Source organism: Microtus oregoni, unplaced genomic scaffold (assembly GCF_018167655.1).
Source record: "Microtus oregoni isolate MIOR12 unplaced genomic scaffold, Mior012 000020F_ref0000438, whole genome shotgun sequence".
In the NCBI taxonomy this organism is placed as follows: Eukaryota; Metazoa; Chordata; class Mammalia; order Rodentia; family Cricetidae; genus Microtus; species Microtus oregoni.
Genome location: NW_024543079.1, coordinates 36,870,702 through 36,888,058, shown reverse-complemented (window position 1 = coordinate 36,888,058; position 17,357 = coordinate 36,870,702). Strand labels below are relative to the sequence as shown.

At 40.0% G+C, this 17,357-nt stretch overlaps 1 protein-coding gene across 7 annotated transcripts in view; it reads left to right on the top strand.

The window, feature by feature from the left end:
• Positions 1-17,357, top strand: part of Ptpra (protein tyrosine phosphatase receptor type A) — a 101,171-nt gene that overhangs the window by 35,346 nt on the left and 48,468 nt on the right. For all 7 annotated transcript variants that reach the window (XM_041670147.1, XM_041670143.1, XM_041670146.1 and 4 more), the window contains 2 exons: positions 10,413-10,491; positions 10,611-10,949. In XM_041670147.1, the coding sequence (XP_041526081.1) occupies positions 10,413-10,491; positions 10,611-10,949 (418 nt within the window). The remainder of the gene's footprint in view (positions 1-10,412; positions 10,492-10,610; positions 10,950-17,357) is intronic.

Here is a 17,357-nt window from a genome sequence, read left to right as displayed (position 1 = left end):
ATCCTCAGTTCTCCAAGGTAACACTGGAATTTAATAGAACAGATGAGTAAAGGAGTGTTTCCCAGCTTTGAAATATCTTGGACTGTCATTGCTTTACAAGTCAAGCTTACCATCAGTTTACTTAATTTAATTTAATTCCAGGAAGAGATTAAGAAAGTACTTTCTTTGGTGATATTACTAGCCCAAAACTGCTCTGATCAGCTACAGAATTTAAATTTCCCCAGGGCTTGCTGCCAAACCTGATGATCTAAATCCAATCCCTAAACCCAACGGAAGGAGAGAGAGCTGACTCCCACAAGTTACCCTCTGTCCTACACATGGATACTTGGCATGTACGTACACACACACACACACACACACACACACACACACAATCAATCAGTCTGTGAAAACTTTTCCTTCCCTCTACGCCCACTTTTCACTGAAAAGTTGAGAACCTTGGTGAGTGTTTTCTGACCTCTCTGACATGACAGGGAGCAAGCAAATGGGAACCAGTGAAGTTATACTTCCTGTGCCTTAATTTCTCAGTTATTGTATAAGGTTTTCTTTTTCTAGAAAGAGACTGATGTGGAATGAGAATGGATTCTCATCAATAAAAGCAGAGCTGCAAGTGGGTCATCTGACTCTGCTTTTGTGCTCCACATTCACATGGTTATAAAAGGCCTTTCATGAGTTTTCTAGGCTTCCACTGCTGTCAGACTCTCCACGGGCATTGTGAAAGAATTAAGCTACCCACCCCTCCCCCATGCTGGTCGCATGGGCTCTTTCTGGGGCTATTTACAGACTACTTTAGCTCAGCAGGAACTGCTAACACTGAATCATGCACTTCTTTGAGATTAGTGTCATAACCACCAAAGATGTCTGCTGATATCTAATAGAGTGGCTTGCAACCTAAATTTTACCAAATTATTAAGCCATGACTTATTTGTATTAAAATCACTTAGATATAAAATTTGTCTATAGGTAATTTCTGTTATCAGTTGGATTAGAAATTTATGAAAACTTCAGATAACCTAGGTGTATACTCAGAAATTAAAAAGAAACTTGTCTGCTGATGAGATGGTACACATCTATAATCTCAGTACTGAGGAGACAGAAGGAGAAGGATCAGGGTGCAAGGCTGACCTAGGCTATATAGTAAGCTCTTGTCTCAAACAAACAAACAAACACACAAAGAAACAAACAAAAACCAGGAAGAGTTACAGCACTGTTCAACATTGAAATAGTTGTTATTTCAGGTTTTTTGCTGTAGGAGTAGCAATATCAAGGAAAGTATAGAATTTAGAAGGGATCTTTGGTAAGTATTTGTAACATAACTGAGTAGTAAAGTAGCTGTAAAAGTTTGACTTCTGGGGGCTGAGAGGTGCCACCTACGTACTGTTCTTTCAGAGGACCCAAGGTTGATTATTAGTACCAGCACTAGATAGCTCACAGCTGCCTGAAACTCCAGCACCTCCTTCCCGCCTCAGTGAGTACTGCACTTGTGCACAAACCCAGGCACAGACCACACAACACATTACATTTAGTTTAAGAAAATAAAACCTTTATTTGTTTGTGTGGTGTTTTTTTTTTTTGTATTTTTTATTCTGTTTTGTGAGACAGGGTTTCTCTATGTAGCCCTAGCTTGTCATGGAACTCACTATATAGACCAGGCTGCCCTCAAACTCAGAGCTCTTCCAGCTTCTGCCTCCCAAGTGTTAGGATGAAAAGCATGTATCACCATGCCTGGCCCCAAAACAATAAAATCTCTTTTAAAAGTTATTTACATTTTATTGGCATCTGCATTCTGTTGATGTCTATACTTTAACTATACAAAGTTGGCCATACTGATTTTTCAAAGGTATTTTAGCCACCTTTATATTCTAAATTACCTGTCATCCACTTCTGTAAGTGCTGCACTCTGATTCAGCAACTTAGCCATTCTCTTGCCAGTGCACTGGTTTTTACTATTCTAATTTCTTACTATAAAGGCAAAGATCTCTAGTGTTTGCTAGACATGAATAGAAGCCACTTTGGTTTATTTCTGACTTTCAGAGGAATGTTCTCAGTGTTTCCCTGTTAACAATAATTATGTGTTATTTTATTGGCTGGTTGATGGATTGGTTTTGTTGTTGTTGTTGTTGGTTTGCTTTGGTTTGGTTTAGTTTTTCCAGACAAGAGTCTCTTTGTGTAGCCCTGGCTGTCCTGGAACCTTTTTAAAGGAATTTTTCTTCTATTCCTATAAGGATTTTGAGAAATCTTAAATTCATATTCTTTTATCTGTTGTATTTCCGTATCTACTAAATATATGATCTTCTTTAATTTGGGTTAATTATATTGTCTTTGTTTCATTTCTGTTTCTTTGACAAAATACCTTGACAGAAAGCAATTTAGGAGAGAATGGGTTTATTTTAGCTTATAATTCCATGTTATAGACTATCATTGTGGGGCAGTCTAGGCAGGAACTTCAAATAGCTGGTCATAGCACCAGCAGTCAAGAGCAGAGAGAAATGAACATATGTTCTCAGCTAATTTCTCTGCTTTTAAGCAGATCAAGGTCCAGTATGCCTAGGGAATGGTGCTACCCATAGTGGGCTGGGTCTTCCCACATCAGTTAACTTAATTAAAACAGTTCGCAACAGACATGCCCACTGACCAATCTAATGAAGACAATTTCTTGTTGATACTCTCTTCTCTTCCTAGCTTATTATAGATTGTACTACATTGAGGTCTCAGTTAGCTTTCTGTTGTTGTGATAAAACACTGACCAAAAGCAACTTGGACAGGAAAGGGTTTATTTTACTTACACTTCCAGGCAATAGCCCATCACTGAAGGAAGTCAGGCCAAGAACCTGGAAGCAGAAACTAAGAGGCCATGGAGGAATGCTGCTGTCTTGCTCCTTATGGCTTTATTTAACCTACTTTTTTGTAGCGCACAGGACCTCTAACCCGGGGTCCTATCACCATGGTGAACTAAGCTGTCACTCATCAGTCATCAATCAGAAAATGGACTTACCTACAGGCCAATATGATATGGACAGTTTCCCAACTCAGATTCCCTCTTCCAAAATGACTCTAGCTTGTGTCAAGTTGACTTAAAACTAGCCAGCACAGTTCGCAATTAAAACTAACCAACCATCACATATATTTATAGACTTTAGATTAAAATATCTTTTTAAAACATCCTTAAATATCTTAGATACATTCAAATTGATCATGATTAACTTTTCTGTATTTTACATTCAATTTGATTAGTTTTCAAATCATTTGCCTTAATTTTTGATAATAATAGTTGTTTCATATACTGTGTCTAGATGCTTCTGGTTTGCATTTATCTTAATTTTGCCTTCTGTTTTTAAGTTTATGTATGTATGTCTGATATTTCACTTTAATAGGCATGTGCTGGAATTTACCTTTCCCAGATGACTTAGTGATTCTCACTTTTTTTTCATGTGCTTGATTGCCTTCCAAACACCTTCTCTCATTGTCATTTTTTGGTGTTAGGTCTAACCCAGAGCTTTCTTTTGGGTGGGGGACGAGGGAGGTGGGGTTTTTTTGTTCATTTTTTTTTTTAAGCAAGGCTTCTCGCTGGGCCATAGTGGCGCACGCCTTTAATCCCAGCACTCGGAAGGCAGAGGCAGGCGGATCTCTGTGAGTTCGAGACCAGCCTGGTCTACAGAGCTAGTTCCAGGACAGGCTCCAAAACCACAGAGAAACCCTGTCTCGAAAAACAAAAAACAAAAAACAAAAAAAACACAAAAAATATATATATATATATAAACAAGGCTTCTCTCTGTAGCCCTGGATGCCCTGGAGCTTGCTCTGTAGACCCAAGTGCTGGGACTAAAGACGTGCACCACCACCGCCCAGCTGGCCTAGGATCTTAAAGAGTGCTAAGACAAGAGCTCTGCTACTGTGCCCTTCCTTTTTGTTATTCTTGTTTTGTTTGTTTGATTTTTCAAGACAGGGTTTCTCTGTGTAGTTTTGGAGCCTATCCTGGAACTCACTCTGTAGACCAGCCTGGCCTCGAACTCACAGAGATCTCCTGCCTCCGCCTCCTGAGTGCTGGGATTAAAGGCGTGTGCCTGGCACCCTTCCATTTTTATTAAAGTATCCAGATCTGGAAAGCAACCGTATATTAGCTAAAATTTTCTAAGATTTTCTTCCAGTTTATGGCTTGTCTTATTATTCTACCTATTCTGTTTTTTAAAATGTTGTTTTATGCCAGGTGTGGTGGATCTCTGTGATCTCAGGACCTGCCTGGCCTGCATTGTCAGTTCTAGGTCAGTCTATGTAAAGAGATCCTTTCTCAAAAAAAAAACCAAATACATGAATAAAATACTGTTTCTAAATAAAATTCACATTGTTGTGCAGCTATCACCACCATTTGTATCTAAAATTTCTCCATCCTCTTCAGCTGTGTCTCTGTACCCATTAAATACTGACTCTCCATTCCTTCTTCCCAGCAGCCCTAGCAACTATTGCACTTCCTGATTATGATTTTTACTACTCTTAGATTGCACAGTATTTGGCCTTTCTTGCCTGACTTTCTGTTTGTTTTTGTCTGTGTATAGATTTGCAGTTCTGGGAATCTAACTCTGGTTTGCTCTACCATTGAACTACACTCATTGTATAACCCATAATCAGACAAACAAAACTGAACAGATACCTGCACCGCAAACACTTTCCTGATTGAGCCCTTTACCCAGCCTCAAGCTTTCTAGTTGTAGATCTCACATTTAAACTCATTTGAGCTAGTTCATATGTATAATTAAAAGTAAGAGTCCAATTTTACTCCTTTTCATATGATTATAGTTTTCAAGGCGCTATCCTCCTCTACTGTTTGTGTGTGTATGCGTGTGTGTCTGTAGAACACAAATCAATGTTGGATTTTCCTCTTACTATTTATTTATTTGTTTGTTTATTTTGAGACAATGTTTCTCACTGAACCTGGAGCTCTCTGATTTAGTTAGACTGACTGAAAACATCTGGATTTGATCCCCAAAACTAAAAAATCATAAATACATAAATATAAATTCAGGCACATGCCCTGAGTCATACCAAGTGAAAAAAGCCAGAGAGAGGTCACATATTACAGGATTCCCAACAATAGTAAAACTCGGAGTCACAAAGTACAATGGCAGTTGCCAAAGCCTGGAGGAAAAAGTGTTGGAGACCTTCCTTAGAAGCACTTCAGCGTTCTCATTATTCTGTTTTCTCTTACCAGCATCTCTGTGTTCCCCTCCCACCCTCTCTCAGTGGCAGATATCAGTTTTCTACTTAACATTCACCTACTTCTTTTTGTTTGTTTGTTTGGTTGGTTGGGTTTTTTGTTGTTGTTTTATTTTTTGTTTGTTTGTTTTGTTTTTTCAAGACAGAATTTCTCTGTGGCTTTGGAGCCTGTCCTGGAACTAACTAGCTCTTGTAGACCAGGCTGGCCTCAAACTCACAGAGATCTATTTGCCTCTGTCTCCCAAGTGCTGAAATTAAAGGCGTGCGCCACCACCACCTGGCTTCACCTACTACTTGTGCTGGTCAGATGTCTCCTGTCTTGCTTACTTATTGCTGCATTTGTACTTGATCAGCTGTCTTTGTCCTTCCCTTGGCTTTTTGCTTGACTTCCATGGCAGCTGCTCTGTCATTGCCTGTCTGCTGGTCTGCCCCTTCTGTAGTACTGCACCTTCTGCATATCCAGAACTAAGTTCATCCATCACTTTCCCTGCTGTATGCCCCCGTACTTGGTCATCCTTCTAACCTGTTGCATTGTTATCCACTTACATCTAACACATGGGCCTTGCCCACCTCCAACATCACATTAAGTCTTTAATTCTGTCAATTCTAACACCTGTCAATTCTTATTCTGCCCAAGACAGTCTTAACCTCCCCTAGTTCCTCTTTCTTTAATGGCTAGATTCCTTCTGAAGGCTTTGGTCAGTGACTCCCCTAACTTTACACTCAGCCAGTTGAACCTTGTTACAATCTTCTTGTTAACTGTTCTAAACTCTGTATTGTTCTGTATCCATTCCCTAACACTCTTATTGGTATCCCCCAATTGTTCACTTCTATGTCAGAACTCTTTATTATTGAGGAAAACCAAAAAATCTTTTGTTGTAGCAACAGTCCTTTGGTGATGTAATGGCTGCCTTGTCTTGCCTCATATACATTATATTTCCTTTGTGTCATCGTCTCAGACACTAGTCTGTTGTGTCCATGTTTGTACTGAGATCCTGCTTGATGCCTGTGTTGGAGTTGTGTACTTTGAGAATGACATGGCCATTGCCATCTTGAAATCTGAGCTGCTATTGTTACCCCTGGAATGTTCACCTAAAATACCAGTCACCACTCCCCTGTCCCAGATGCATATAATCCTGGCCCAACTACACATAGTCTTGTGGGATTTAAGAGTATACAGGAGATGGAAGTTTGGCTGAGGTTGAGATTTCCTGATTCATCACCAATGTCAGGAGTAGGGCTTATTCCCTGGTTCCCGCTGCCTAGTAGTCCCCCTTGCTCCTAGTCCACGTGTAAGCCTTTCTTTGGTCTGTTGGGTGGTCTGCAATCAGTAGGCGTTTCTGTGCTTCTTCCCAACTTGTTGTCACAGGTGGTACCAGACAAGTATTTTAAGCTTTGAATTTCTGACTGCCTACAAGCTGCCTGGTCCTTCTCTTGGCTAACCCGTGTGCTTCAAGTTTTGCTGAAAATACCTCTGTAGTTTTCACTTCCTTTACTTCATTTTAGTATTTATTGGCTACCTTTTTAGACAGGTTATAATAATTGAGGATTTGAATAGTTTATTTGTGCCTCACTGCAGGTTAATGAAGCCCTTGATAATAGTGTTCAATTCCCAGCACTCACATGGCAGCTCACAGCTATCTGTAACTCGACTTCCAGGGAATCTGATACTTTCATGCACATAAAATAAAGTTAAACAAATCATAAAAAAAATGAGCCGCTGCTCTGGGTCTGAGGAGCTGATACCGAATGGTGGTGAAGGAAGGCTCAGACGGGGCAGTCTGTCGTATTCAGCTCTGTGTTCTTGGAGGGCAGCAGATGAGCTGGCCTCCTGAATAGGAATGTCAGGGATAATTTCTCCATCTCTATATAATGATTAGGTTGGCAAACTCTAGTATGTTAAATATTTCACAAACTTATTTTTGTCTGTGTATGAAGGGATTGAAGAGAATTTTAATTTTTTTTTTTTTTTTTTTTTTTGGTTTTTCAAGACAGGGTTTCTCTGTATCTTTTTTGGAGCCTGTCCTGGAACTAGCTCTTGTAGACCAGGCTGGCCTCGAACTCCCAGAGATCCACCTGCCTCTGCCTCCCGAGTACTGGGATTAAAGGCGTGCGCCACCACCGCCTGGCTGAGAATTTTTAAAAATTTATGCTCAATAAAAGATGTCATATGTAAAAAAGAGTTGTTTATACACATAAGGCAACAATGGCCTAATATAGAATTATATGTTTTAGAAAAGCCAGAATCCTGAGAGAATTCAAGTTCATAATGGTTTATTTTATTTTTTCCCTTTATATGAGGTGTGTCTAAGCTGGTGACTGATGACCTTTCCTCAGTCACTCTCTGCTGTATTTGTTGAGGCAGGGTCTCTCAAATGAACAGACTCACCAATGTGACCAGTCTAGCTTGTCAGTTTGCTCTGGGAACCCACAAATCTCTGCCTCCTGAGTGCCGAAACTGCAGGTGGCCACTGCATTCACTTGCCATGTAGGTGGGTTCTGGGGATCAGAAACTCTGGTCCTCACAGTTGCGAAGCTTTATTTCATTGAGTCATCCCCCAGCTCTCCAATTATTTATTTAAAAACAACAACAAATACAAAAACTCGTAAATCATAAACTTTTGGAAATTTGAGTACATAATACCAAGCGAGCACACTTTGGGGGATGAATCATGAAATCTGTCCATTTCCTTAGTATATCAAATATAGTGGCACACACACTGTGTTTGTTCCCTTGTTTCTCCACATCCAAAGAGCCAGCCAAAATGTAGTCCTTACTCATTACAAAAACATTTCTAGCTTATTTTAAATTTTTTCTTATATATACATAAGATTGATCAATTATCAAAATTCAACAATTAAATAATAAAATAAACCCAGATGTCACTAATATGAACAAAAGTAATATGATAAAAGACCAAGGAAATTTTTTGGGGGGGGGACCCGAAACACCCATGGCTGTCATCTTGGTTTCTTTTCCTGTTGTGATTAGACAACCACCACCACCACACTACCCCTGAGGAAAGCAATTAAGCAAGGTTTATTCTGGCTCACAGACTGAGATTATAGCCCATTAAAATGGGGATGTCACAGCAGCAGGAGCTCCAGGCTGCAGCACGAATTCTCATTGTTCTTAATAATAAAAACCCAGAGTCAGATATAAGGGTTAATGCCGAAAGATCAGAGAAGCAGAGCACCGAGCCCCTAGAGAGTTCTTACCGCTACCAATGCTCAGACCAAAGGGGCAATCCTATCACTATGAATCCTTAGACTGCTGCTGTCTCTACAAAACCTCAGACAGCATCTCTATGATCTATAAATCCTCAGACTGAATCAGAGTTTCTGTCTCTTCCCGCCTTATAGTCTCTCTCCGCCCATCCATATCACTCCTATCTCTACCTCCCTAGTGCTGGGATTAAAGGCCTGTGATCCCAAGTACTGAGATCACCTGTGTGTGAGCTCTGTTTCTCTTTTAGACAGATTTAATCTCAGGTAGCCCATGGTGGCCTTGAACTCGTAGAGATCCCTCTGTCTCTGTCTTTTAAGTGCTGGGATTAAAGGTGTGCGCCACCACTGCCTGGCCTCTATGGCTAACTAGTGGCTTAGCTCTGCACTCTAATCTTCAGACAAGCTTTATTTGTTTGTTATAACACAAACAAAATGTCTCTACAGGGGCAGCTGATCACTGTACTCACAGGCAGGAAGTAGAGAGTGATGAATGCTTGTTCAGTTCACTTTCTCCTTTTCATACAGTTCAGAATCCTAGCCCTGGGAATGGTGCCACCCACAGCAAGGCGGTCTTCCATTCATTTAACCTAACCAAGATCATCCCTGATGGGCACACCAAAGGGTCCATCTTCTAGAGTCTAGATCTCATCACGTTGATAACAGAGATAACACCACAATTGTGCTTTTCCCAAGACTGACTATTTTCCAAATGCTCTTAAAATTCAAACTCAGCAGAGCAAACCTGACACATTTTCTATGGGTGTAAATGAAGGTCTGCTTTCCACTCTTCCTTTTTTCATTTTCCCTGGGATTTACTAGTGTGGCTTACAGGTTGTGGTCCTGGGGTAGACCAACAATAGCTGTCACTTGACAGAAAGGCCAAAAATCCTGTAATTGTCCAATCTATAAGACTGGATGTCTCAGCAGTCCCAGTCCAGTGCTAGAATCCTAGGATTCCTAAAGAGCTGTTGGTCTTCAATATATGTTAGAATCCCAAAGAAGTAGGTTCTAATACCAGCGAAGGAATGCCTCAGCAACAGGACAAATGAACTTGCCAGCAAGGGTAAGGGCAAGCAGATTTTATTTGATTCCAGATGTAATCAGGTTGACAACCAAGGTCAGTCATCACACACCTGTACCACCAAGCCATCTTGTTGGTCCCTACCTATTAATTTTGGATATAAATAGCATTTTAATGGTAAATAACATCAGTATATTTTTCTTCATATACTAAAGAACACATGCAATTTACTAGAATACAGTATTTGTTTATATGGGTTAGAGCAGTGATTCTCAACTTCCCTAATGCTGCAGCCCTTTAATATAGTTCGTTCCTCATGTGGTGACCCCCAACCATAAAAGTATTTTCATTGCTACGTCATTTTGTTAGGGTTACGGATTATAATATAAATATTTGTTTTCTGATGGTCTTAGATGCCCCAACTCAGTATTTTCATATGCCCTTTTTCACTCAGACAGTGGCTACCATATTAATTTAAACCACGGGAAAGTATGACTTGTAAATAAACTGGTTCTCAATTCTTTCTGTAGAACCTAGATCAGTATTGTACTGAGGTCCTGAGTAGATGAACTTAGGAAATGTAAAGACTACCTAGCTCTCATACATAGAGATACAGTCTAGTAGATGAACTTAGGAAATGTAAAGACTGCCTAGCTCTCATACATAGAGATACAGTCTAGCACTAGAATTTTCAAATGGTTTTTAAAGTGCAACCAAGGTTGAGAATTACACTTTAAAAGATATACTATTTAAATTTACTTTTATTTCTATGAAGACACAATTAATAGCTAAACTTCTGGGGCAAACAGCCTGTCGAGCTGTCAAAAGATCCTGTGTATGTATTTAAATAGCTAAGAAAGATGTTACCCAAAATAACTTGCTGTATTTTGACTCATTTGGACATAATTATAATAATGTAAGACTTCATCTCGTGTGTCTCCCTGTTTTCTAGGTCAGCATGGATTCCTGGTTCATTCTTGTTCTGTTTGGCAGTAGTCTAATACACGTCGGTGCCAACAATGCTACTACAGGTAAAAACTGCCTTCTGAGAAGACGCGAGGCATTTATTAATGCTTACTACTTTGTGTCTTAACTTTTGAGCTTCTCGTTCTTCATAAAATGTTTCTTTTTTTCTTTTTGGTGTTTGTAGTTTCACCTTCTTTAGAAATTACAAGATTAATTAAAACATCAACAACAGAATCAATTAAGGAGGAGAATAAAACTTCAAATCCAACCTCTTCAGTAATTTCTCTTTCTGTGGCACCAACATTCAGCCCCAATCTAACTCTGGAACCCACCTATGTAACTACTGTCAATTCTTCACACTCTGACAATGGGACCAAGAGAGCAGCAAGCACGGATTCTGGAGGCACTACTGTCTCACCCAATGGAACATGGCTTGATAATGTATTTACGGATTCCAGGACAGAACCCTGGGAGGGGAATTCCAGCACGGCAGCAACCACTCCAGAGACCTTCCCTCCTTCAGGTACCAGAGTTGCTTTCTGCTTGTTCATCTCACTCTGGGCTTATTTACCATTTTACTGTCTTTGTATATATTTTGTAGCCATAAACTTCTTGAAATATATGTTTGCAAAGAAAAATAGTGATACCTCAAGAAAGGGAATTTTTAAAGATTTCTTTTAATGTATGTGTCCGTGTACCTGTGTGTATGTGCCTGTGTCTATGTATGTTTGCATGCATTTACGTGCAACACGTGTATGCGGGTGCCCTCAGAGGCAAGAAGAGCGTCTTGGATCCCTTGGATTTGGAATTTCAGGTGGTTCTGAACTACCTGATGTGGGCACTGGGAATGAAGTCCATGTCCTCTGAAAGGACAGCAAGTGCTCTTAATAGAGCCATCCTGCCAGCCCTGTCCTGTAAGCATTTTTTTTTTTTTTTTGGTTTTTCGAGACACGGTTTCTTTGTAGCTTTGTAGCCTGTCCTGGAACTAGCTCTTGTAGACCAGGCTGGCCTCAAACTCACAGAGATCCGTCTGTCTCTGCCTCCCGAGTGCTGGGATTAGAGGCGTGCGCCACCAACACCCGGAAATTCTTAATACCTGGTTAGTGTAGCACTTTCTGGATACTATTTTTCTGATAGGTGAGATCCTATTAGATTGGTGAGGTCCATGTGTGTTTAAAGGTATTGAATAAAGAGAGGGGAGCTAGTGTATAACCAAAAGACTGAAAATGAAAAGCACAGACTGGGTAGTGAATTGGCCTTAAGAAGAAGCAGTCTATGGGGTCCGTGAGGAGAGAATGAAGATGGAAGTCCCATACGTAACACAGCAGTAGACTGTGGGTACACGAGAAAGGGGCTCACGGAGGCTTACATTTCAGAGCCATCTGTTCAGCCCAGGTCTCTGTCTCCTTGACTTTGAGTCACCAGACTTAAGCAGCAGTGGCTCAGAGGACAAGATCAGAACTCTGGGCTGAGATCAGCTTGGGTAGGGCAGGTTTCTGACTTAATGGACCAGGTTCCTGGTTTGTAGAAGACAAACAGAGGGTCCCTCAGAAAGCTTCTACATGGAGCAATAGCTCCAATTGCTGCATAATGGAAGGTTTTTTCCCCTAGCAAAATTGCTGTTCTCTCATCTATGATTGCATCCTCTTGGCTCAGATTTCTTGTCTGTTTCAGATTCCCTTAGTTGGATTCATGACTCATGGTGGGATTCCAAAAAGTGCTTTTGAAATTTAATCCTATTTGGTACTAAAAATGGTATCTTTCAATTAGACTTTATAGTGCAGACCCAATACCTGCCTGCTTCAATGTCATTGTTTCTGCAATAAAAGCAAGATAGCATTATTAGTTATAGTTAAGAACATAGTTTGCAAACCCACACTACTTGTTCCTGTTCAATCCCAGTTCTGCCATAAGCTCCTTTATGAGCATAGGTAAATTTACTTGATTGTATCTGTACCTCAATTTTTCACATATAAAATTAAAATGAATGATGGTAATAGCTCATACCCATAGAGAAGTTCTTTAATAAATTGATCTAAGATGGGCATAGTAGTGTACACCTTTAATCCTAACACTTGGAAGCAGGCAGATCTTTGTGCATTCAAGGCCAGCCTGATTGACAGACTGAGTTCCAGAACAGCCAGAGTGAGACCCTATCTTGAAAAAGAAAGATAAATAAATAAACTGATGTAAGTCAAATCCTTATTACAGTACTGTACATAGTGATAAGCAACCTTTTTTATGGTCAGCTGTTATAATTGTTACAACTTGTGCTTTGAGGGGGTTCCATAAATTACGTGGCCAGGCAAGGTGATATGTGGCTATAACACCAGCATATAGTAGGCTGATGCAGGAGCATTATAGTTCCAGAGCAGCCTCGGCTCTATAACCAGACCCTGTTTCAAAAAGGTCTTGGCCTAATATGCTCTCAGTGGAGGCACTTGCTTACTGTGCATGAAGCCCTGGATTTAGTCTACTACTGTTAAGTAAACAAATATAGAGTATAGGCAGATTTTTCTTTGGGCTGCTAGCTCACAAAAGAGCCCACATGGAGACTCACTATTAATTATAAAAGCTCAACCTTAGGGGCTGGAGAGATGGCTCAGCTGTTAAGAGCACCAGCTGCTCTTCCAGAGGTCCTGAGTTCAATTCCCAGCAACCACATGATGGCTCATGACCATCTACAACGGGATCTGATGCCCTCTTCTGACACTCAGGTGTACATGTGGAGTACTCATACATAAAAATTGAATAAAGTTTAAAAAAAAAAAAGCTCAACCTTAGCTTATGCTTGTTTCTAACCAGTTCTTATAACTTAACCCATATTTTTTCATCTACGTTCTTCCATGTGCTTGTTACCTCACCTCCATTTTGCCCATCTTACTTCCTCCTATCTGGCTGGCGGCTTCTTTCTTCTTACCAGAATGCTCTGTCCCCAAAAGTCCCACCTAACTTCTTTCTACCTAACTAAAGGTCATTCAGCTCTTTATTAAACCAGTCACAGTGACACATCTTCACACAATGTAAAGAAATATTCCACAACAATAGAGATGTGTTAAATGTCCATGACTGCCTCTATTCTTGATTAGATTGAGAACTGAAAACAATTTTGTTTTGAATGTTAAAGTACAGATTATGACCCATTCATAAAAATCTGTTTAATGGACTACCATCATTATTTTGTTTGTCTTAGTGACCCTATTCCATTTCTATTCATGTTATATGTGTGATATTTTGAAACTTTTCTTTGTTATGCACAAACATACATATGTATACTAAGTAACATCATAAAATGTCTTCTGTGAATTATAGCCATTGCTCAGGGCAGAAAGGCAAAATAACTTACACAGGCTGAAGGAATGAATATAGAAGGTAGAATTATAAAGTAAGCATAGTTGATTTCAAAGCATGGGTCTCACTCTGTACTGTTTTCCACTTAACAGTTCTTGAGATGACCATGGGTAATTATCTCCTGTTAGTGCATGATGAATTTAAGACTAATTAAGATATTAGACTTGGAAGTAGCAAAGTAGACGTATTTCTCACTTTTGTAGTTTTAACATATTAAGATTTTTCCCAACTTACATAAAATGTAATTTTAAACCTTTAAAAGGTGAAATGAGGGTTGCAGACATAGTTCAATGGGCAAAGCATGAGGACCTGAGTTCAGGTCCCCTGAATCCACATACACCCAGACATGGTGATTCCCATCCATAATCTCATTGCTCCTATGGCAAGATGGGGGGTAGAGACAGGAGAACTCCCAGAAGCTCACAGACCATTTAGCCTGGTATACACAATGCAGTGGCAAACAAGAGATCCTATCTCAAATAAGGTGGAAGGTGAGGACCTATGCTGTCTAATTTTATGTCATCTTGACACAGCTGAGAAAATGCCCCCACCCTGTAGTAATAAGGGCGGCAGGGCTGCGTCCCCATCACCCCGGCTGCCTAGCTAGCTTATGCCCAAAATAACAACACACAAACTGTATTCATTTAATCACTGCTTGACCCATTTCTATCTAGCCTCTTCTAGGCTAATTCTCACATATTAATTTAGCCCATTTCTAATCATCTGTGTAGCGCCCCTAGGTGCGCTTACGGGAAGATTCTAGCCTATGTCCATCCTGGGTCGGAGCTTCATCGCGTGCATCTGCCTGGGAGCTGGGAGCATGGCGTCTCCCTGAGGTGTGTGCTCCCGAGAGGAGAGCTGTGGAGTCTGAGTCCACTTCCTCTTCCTCCCAGCGTTCTGTTCTGTTTACTCCTCCCACCTATCTTCTAACCAATGAGGGCCAAGCAGTTTCTTTTATTTAACCAATGACCTTCCTCCATCACAACCCGATTGGCCTGTTGTTGTGGAGGGCCCTGCTCACTGTGTGTTACCACCACTGGGCTGGTGGTCCTGCCTTCTATAAGCATCTGAGCAAGCCATGGAGAACAAACGAGTAAGCAGCACTCCTGCATGGCTTCTGCCTCAGTTCCTGCCACCAGGTTCCTGGATGATGGACTACAAGCTATAAGCTGAAATAAACCCTTTCTTCCCCACGTTGATTTTGACTATGCTGTTGTATCATAGCAATAGAAACCTAAGATAGGACCTATGTCCAAGGCTGTCCTCTGACTCCACACGTGGTATTCATATGCCCCAACTCACATACATAACATGCATACAGACAAAAGGTGAAACAACACCTTTGTTATAAATTGAATTATCATATATGTATTTATTACTCTTATCATGTTCATGCATGTATATGATATATTGGTCATCTTCATACCCTTCTACCCCATCTTATTCTTCCTACCACTAGACTGATCTTCCTCTTCCTAGTGATTCCCCCTTCAGGCTTCATGTCTTTTTCTTAAGATTTGTTTTTTATGTATATGAGTGTTTTGCCTGCATGTATATTATATATGTATGTATATGTATGTGTGTACTGTGTGCAGGTATGATGCCCATGAAGGCCAGATTAGAGCATCAGATCCCTGGAACGTGGTTACAGATGATTGTGAGCTTCCATGTGTGCCGGGAGCTAAACCCAGCTCTCCAGTGCTCTTAATTACTCATCCACCTCTCTGGTTCCCTACTTTTCAAAAGGGTTTTTTTTTGTTTTTGCTTTTTACTTAATGCCCAAAAATTTTCATTAATTTTACTTACAGGAACATGTTTGAGGAGTTGTGATATGATTTAGGATTTTTTTTTCCATTGACGTTTATAAGTGGGTTTTTTTGTTTTTTTTTTTTTTCTATGTGAATTTGGTCTGTGTTTTTACTTTGCAAACATGATATTGTTGATGTGTTAGTTGCTAGTGTTTTTATTTTTCATTGAAAGAACATGAAAGTTTAAAGACAAAAAGAAAAAAATTTGAAAGTTTGCATAGCAAACTGCATTTTACTCATATTTCCGAATTCATCTCAGGAAAGGTTAATTTCCTGCATAGCTGTGAATAGTTCTCATTTTACCTATTTTCATCTCCCTTTTTCCCTCAGGGTTTAGTATTTCATAGTTTGTGTCTTTCCTTCCAAAAAAAAAAAAACCACTTTTTTTTAAATCAGTTCTATCACCTTAGCTTTTTGTGTGTGTGGGGGGGGGGTGTCAAAACAGGGTTTCTCTGTGTAATAGCCTTGGCTGTCCTGGAACTAGCTCTTGTAGACCAGACTGTCCTTGACCTCACAGAGACCCACCTCCTCTGCCTCCTGAGTGCTGGGATTAAAGAAGTGAGCCACCGCTGCCCCGCTCACTTTAGCTTTTTATTTTATTATTTTATCTTTTCTGCCTTGCATTAGGGTTATTTTGTGCTACCTATTCAAGTTTTTAAATTAAAGCTGAATTTTTTTTTATATTCCAGACTTCCTAATACTAGATAGGTTTCAACATGCTGCATGGGTATTCCTGTAGGTAACTGCTAGTTAGGGTGCTCACTAAGCTGCATTTCAGTTGTGGGCAGAAGGTTTCCTCATCAGGAACCATGGTGTCTCATGCTATGTAGCCCTGCCAACCTAATAACATTCTTCTTATCTGTGTGGTTATGTGTTCTCACCACTGAGAACAAAGGAAATAGAAGCAATTTCTTTTCCAGATTTTGTAACCCACACTTAACCCCTAGCTTTTGCTCACGTCTCATTAGCTGAACTGTATCATGGTCACACCTTGTCTTAGAAGCACAGTGTTTAACCAGACAGCTTTGTACTTGGTTAAAAAACACAAAGAGGTGTTTTTATTGTTTGTTTTTATTTTAATTTTCAAATTTTGTCTGTGTGAATTTCCACTTTTATTGTATACTGATGAGAGAATATTGTACTATTTGTTTTAGGGGGTCTGTTTACACTGTAGATATACCACAGGTTTCTTTAAAAATGTGTATATTAAAAAAACACATATGTTAAGCCAGGCTGTGGTGGTGCACACCTTTAATCCCAGCACTTGGGGAGGCAAAGGCAGGCCGATCTCTGTTCAAGGACAGCCTAGTCTACAGAGCAAGTTCCAGGACAGCCAGGACTGTTGCACAGAGAAATCCTGCCTTGAAAAAAACAAAAACAAACAAAGAAGTCACATGTTAGTTTATTGGTGCTGGTTGGAGCTGCCGCAGTGCAGGTATGATGGGGTCAGTTTGCCTTCTATTGTGTAGATTTTGAGGACTGAACTCAGGTTATCGGACTTTATGGCATTTGCCTTTGCCTGGTTAGCTATCTCACCAGTCCTTCGTAGTTTCTAAAAACAAGCTTTTCTCTATTAGTACGTGAAGTTGGGTATATATAAATTAGATTGGATTTTTGTTGTTGTTTTTGTTTTGTATTTTGGTTTGTTTGGTTTTAGTTTGGGTTGGTTGTTGTTTTTTTTTTCCTGCATCTTATTATGTGGATCTTTTATGTCTTTAAAACTTAAAATTTCAAAAACTGTCCTTGTAGCACTCGGGAGGCAGAGGCAGGCG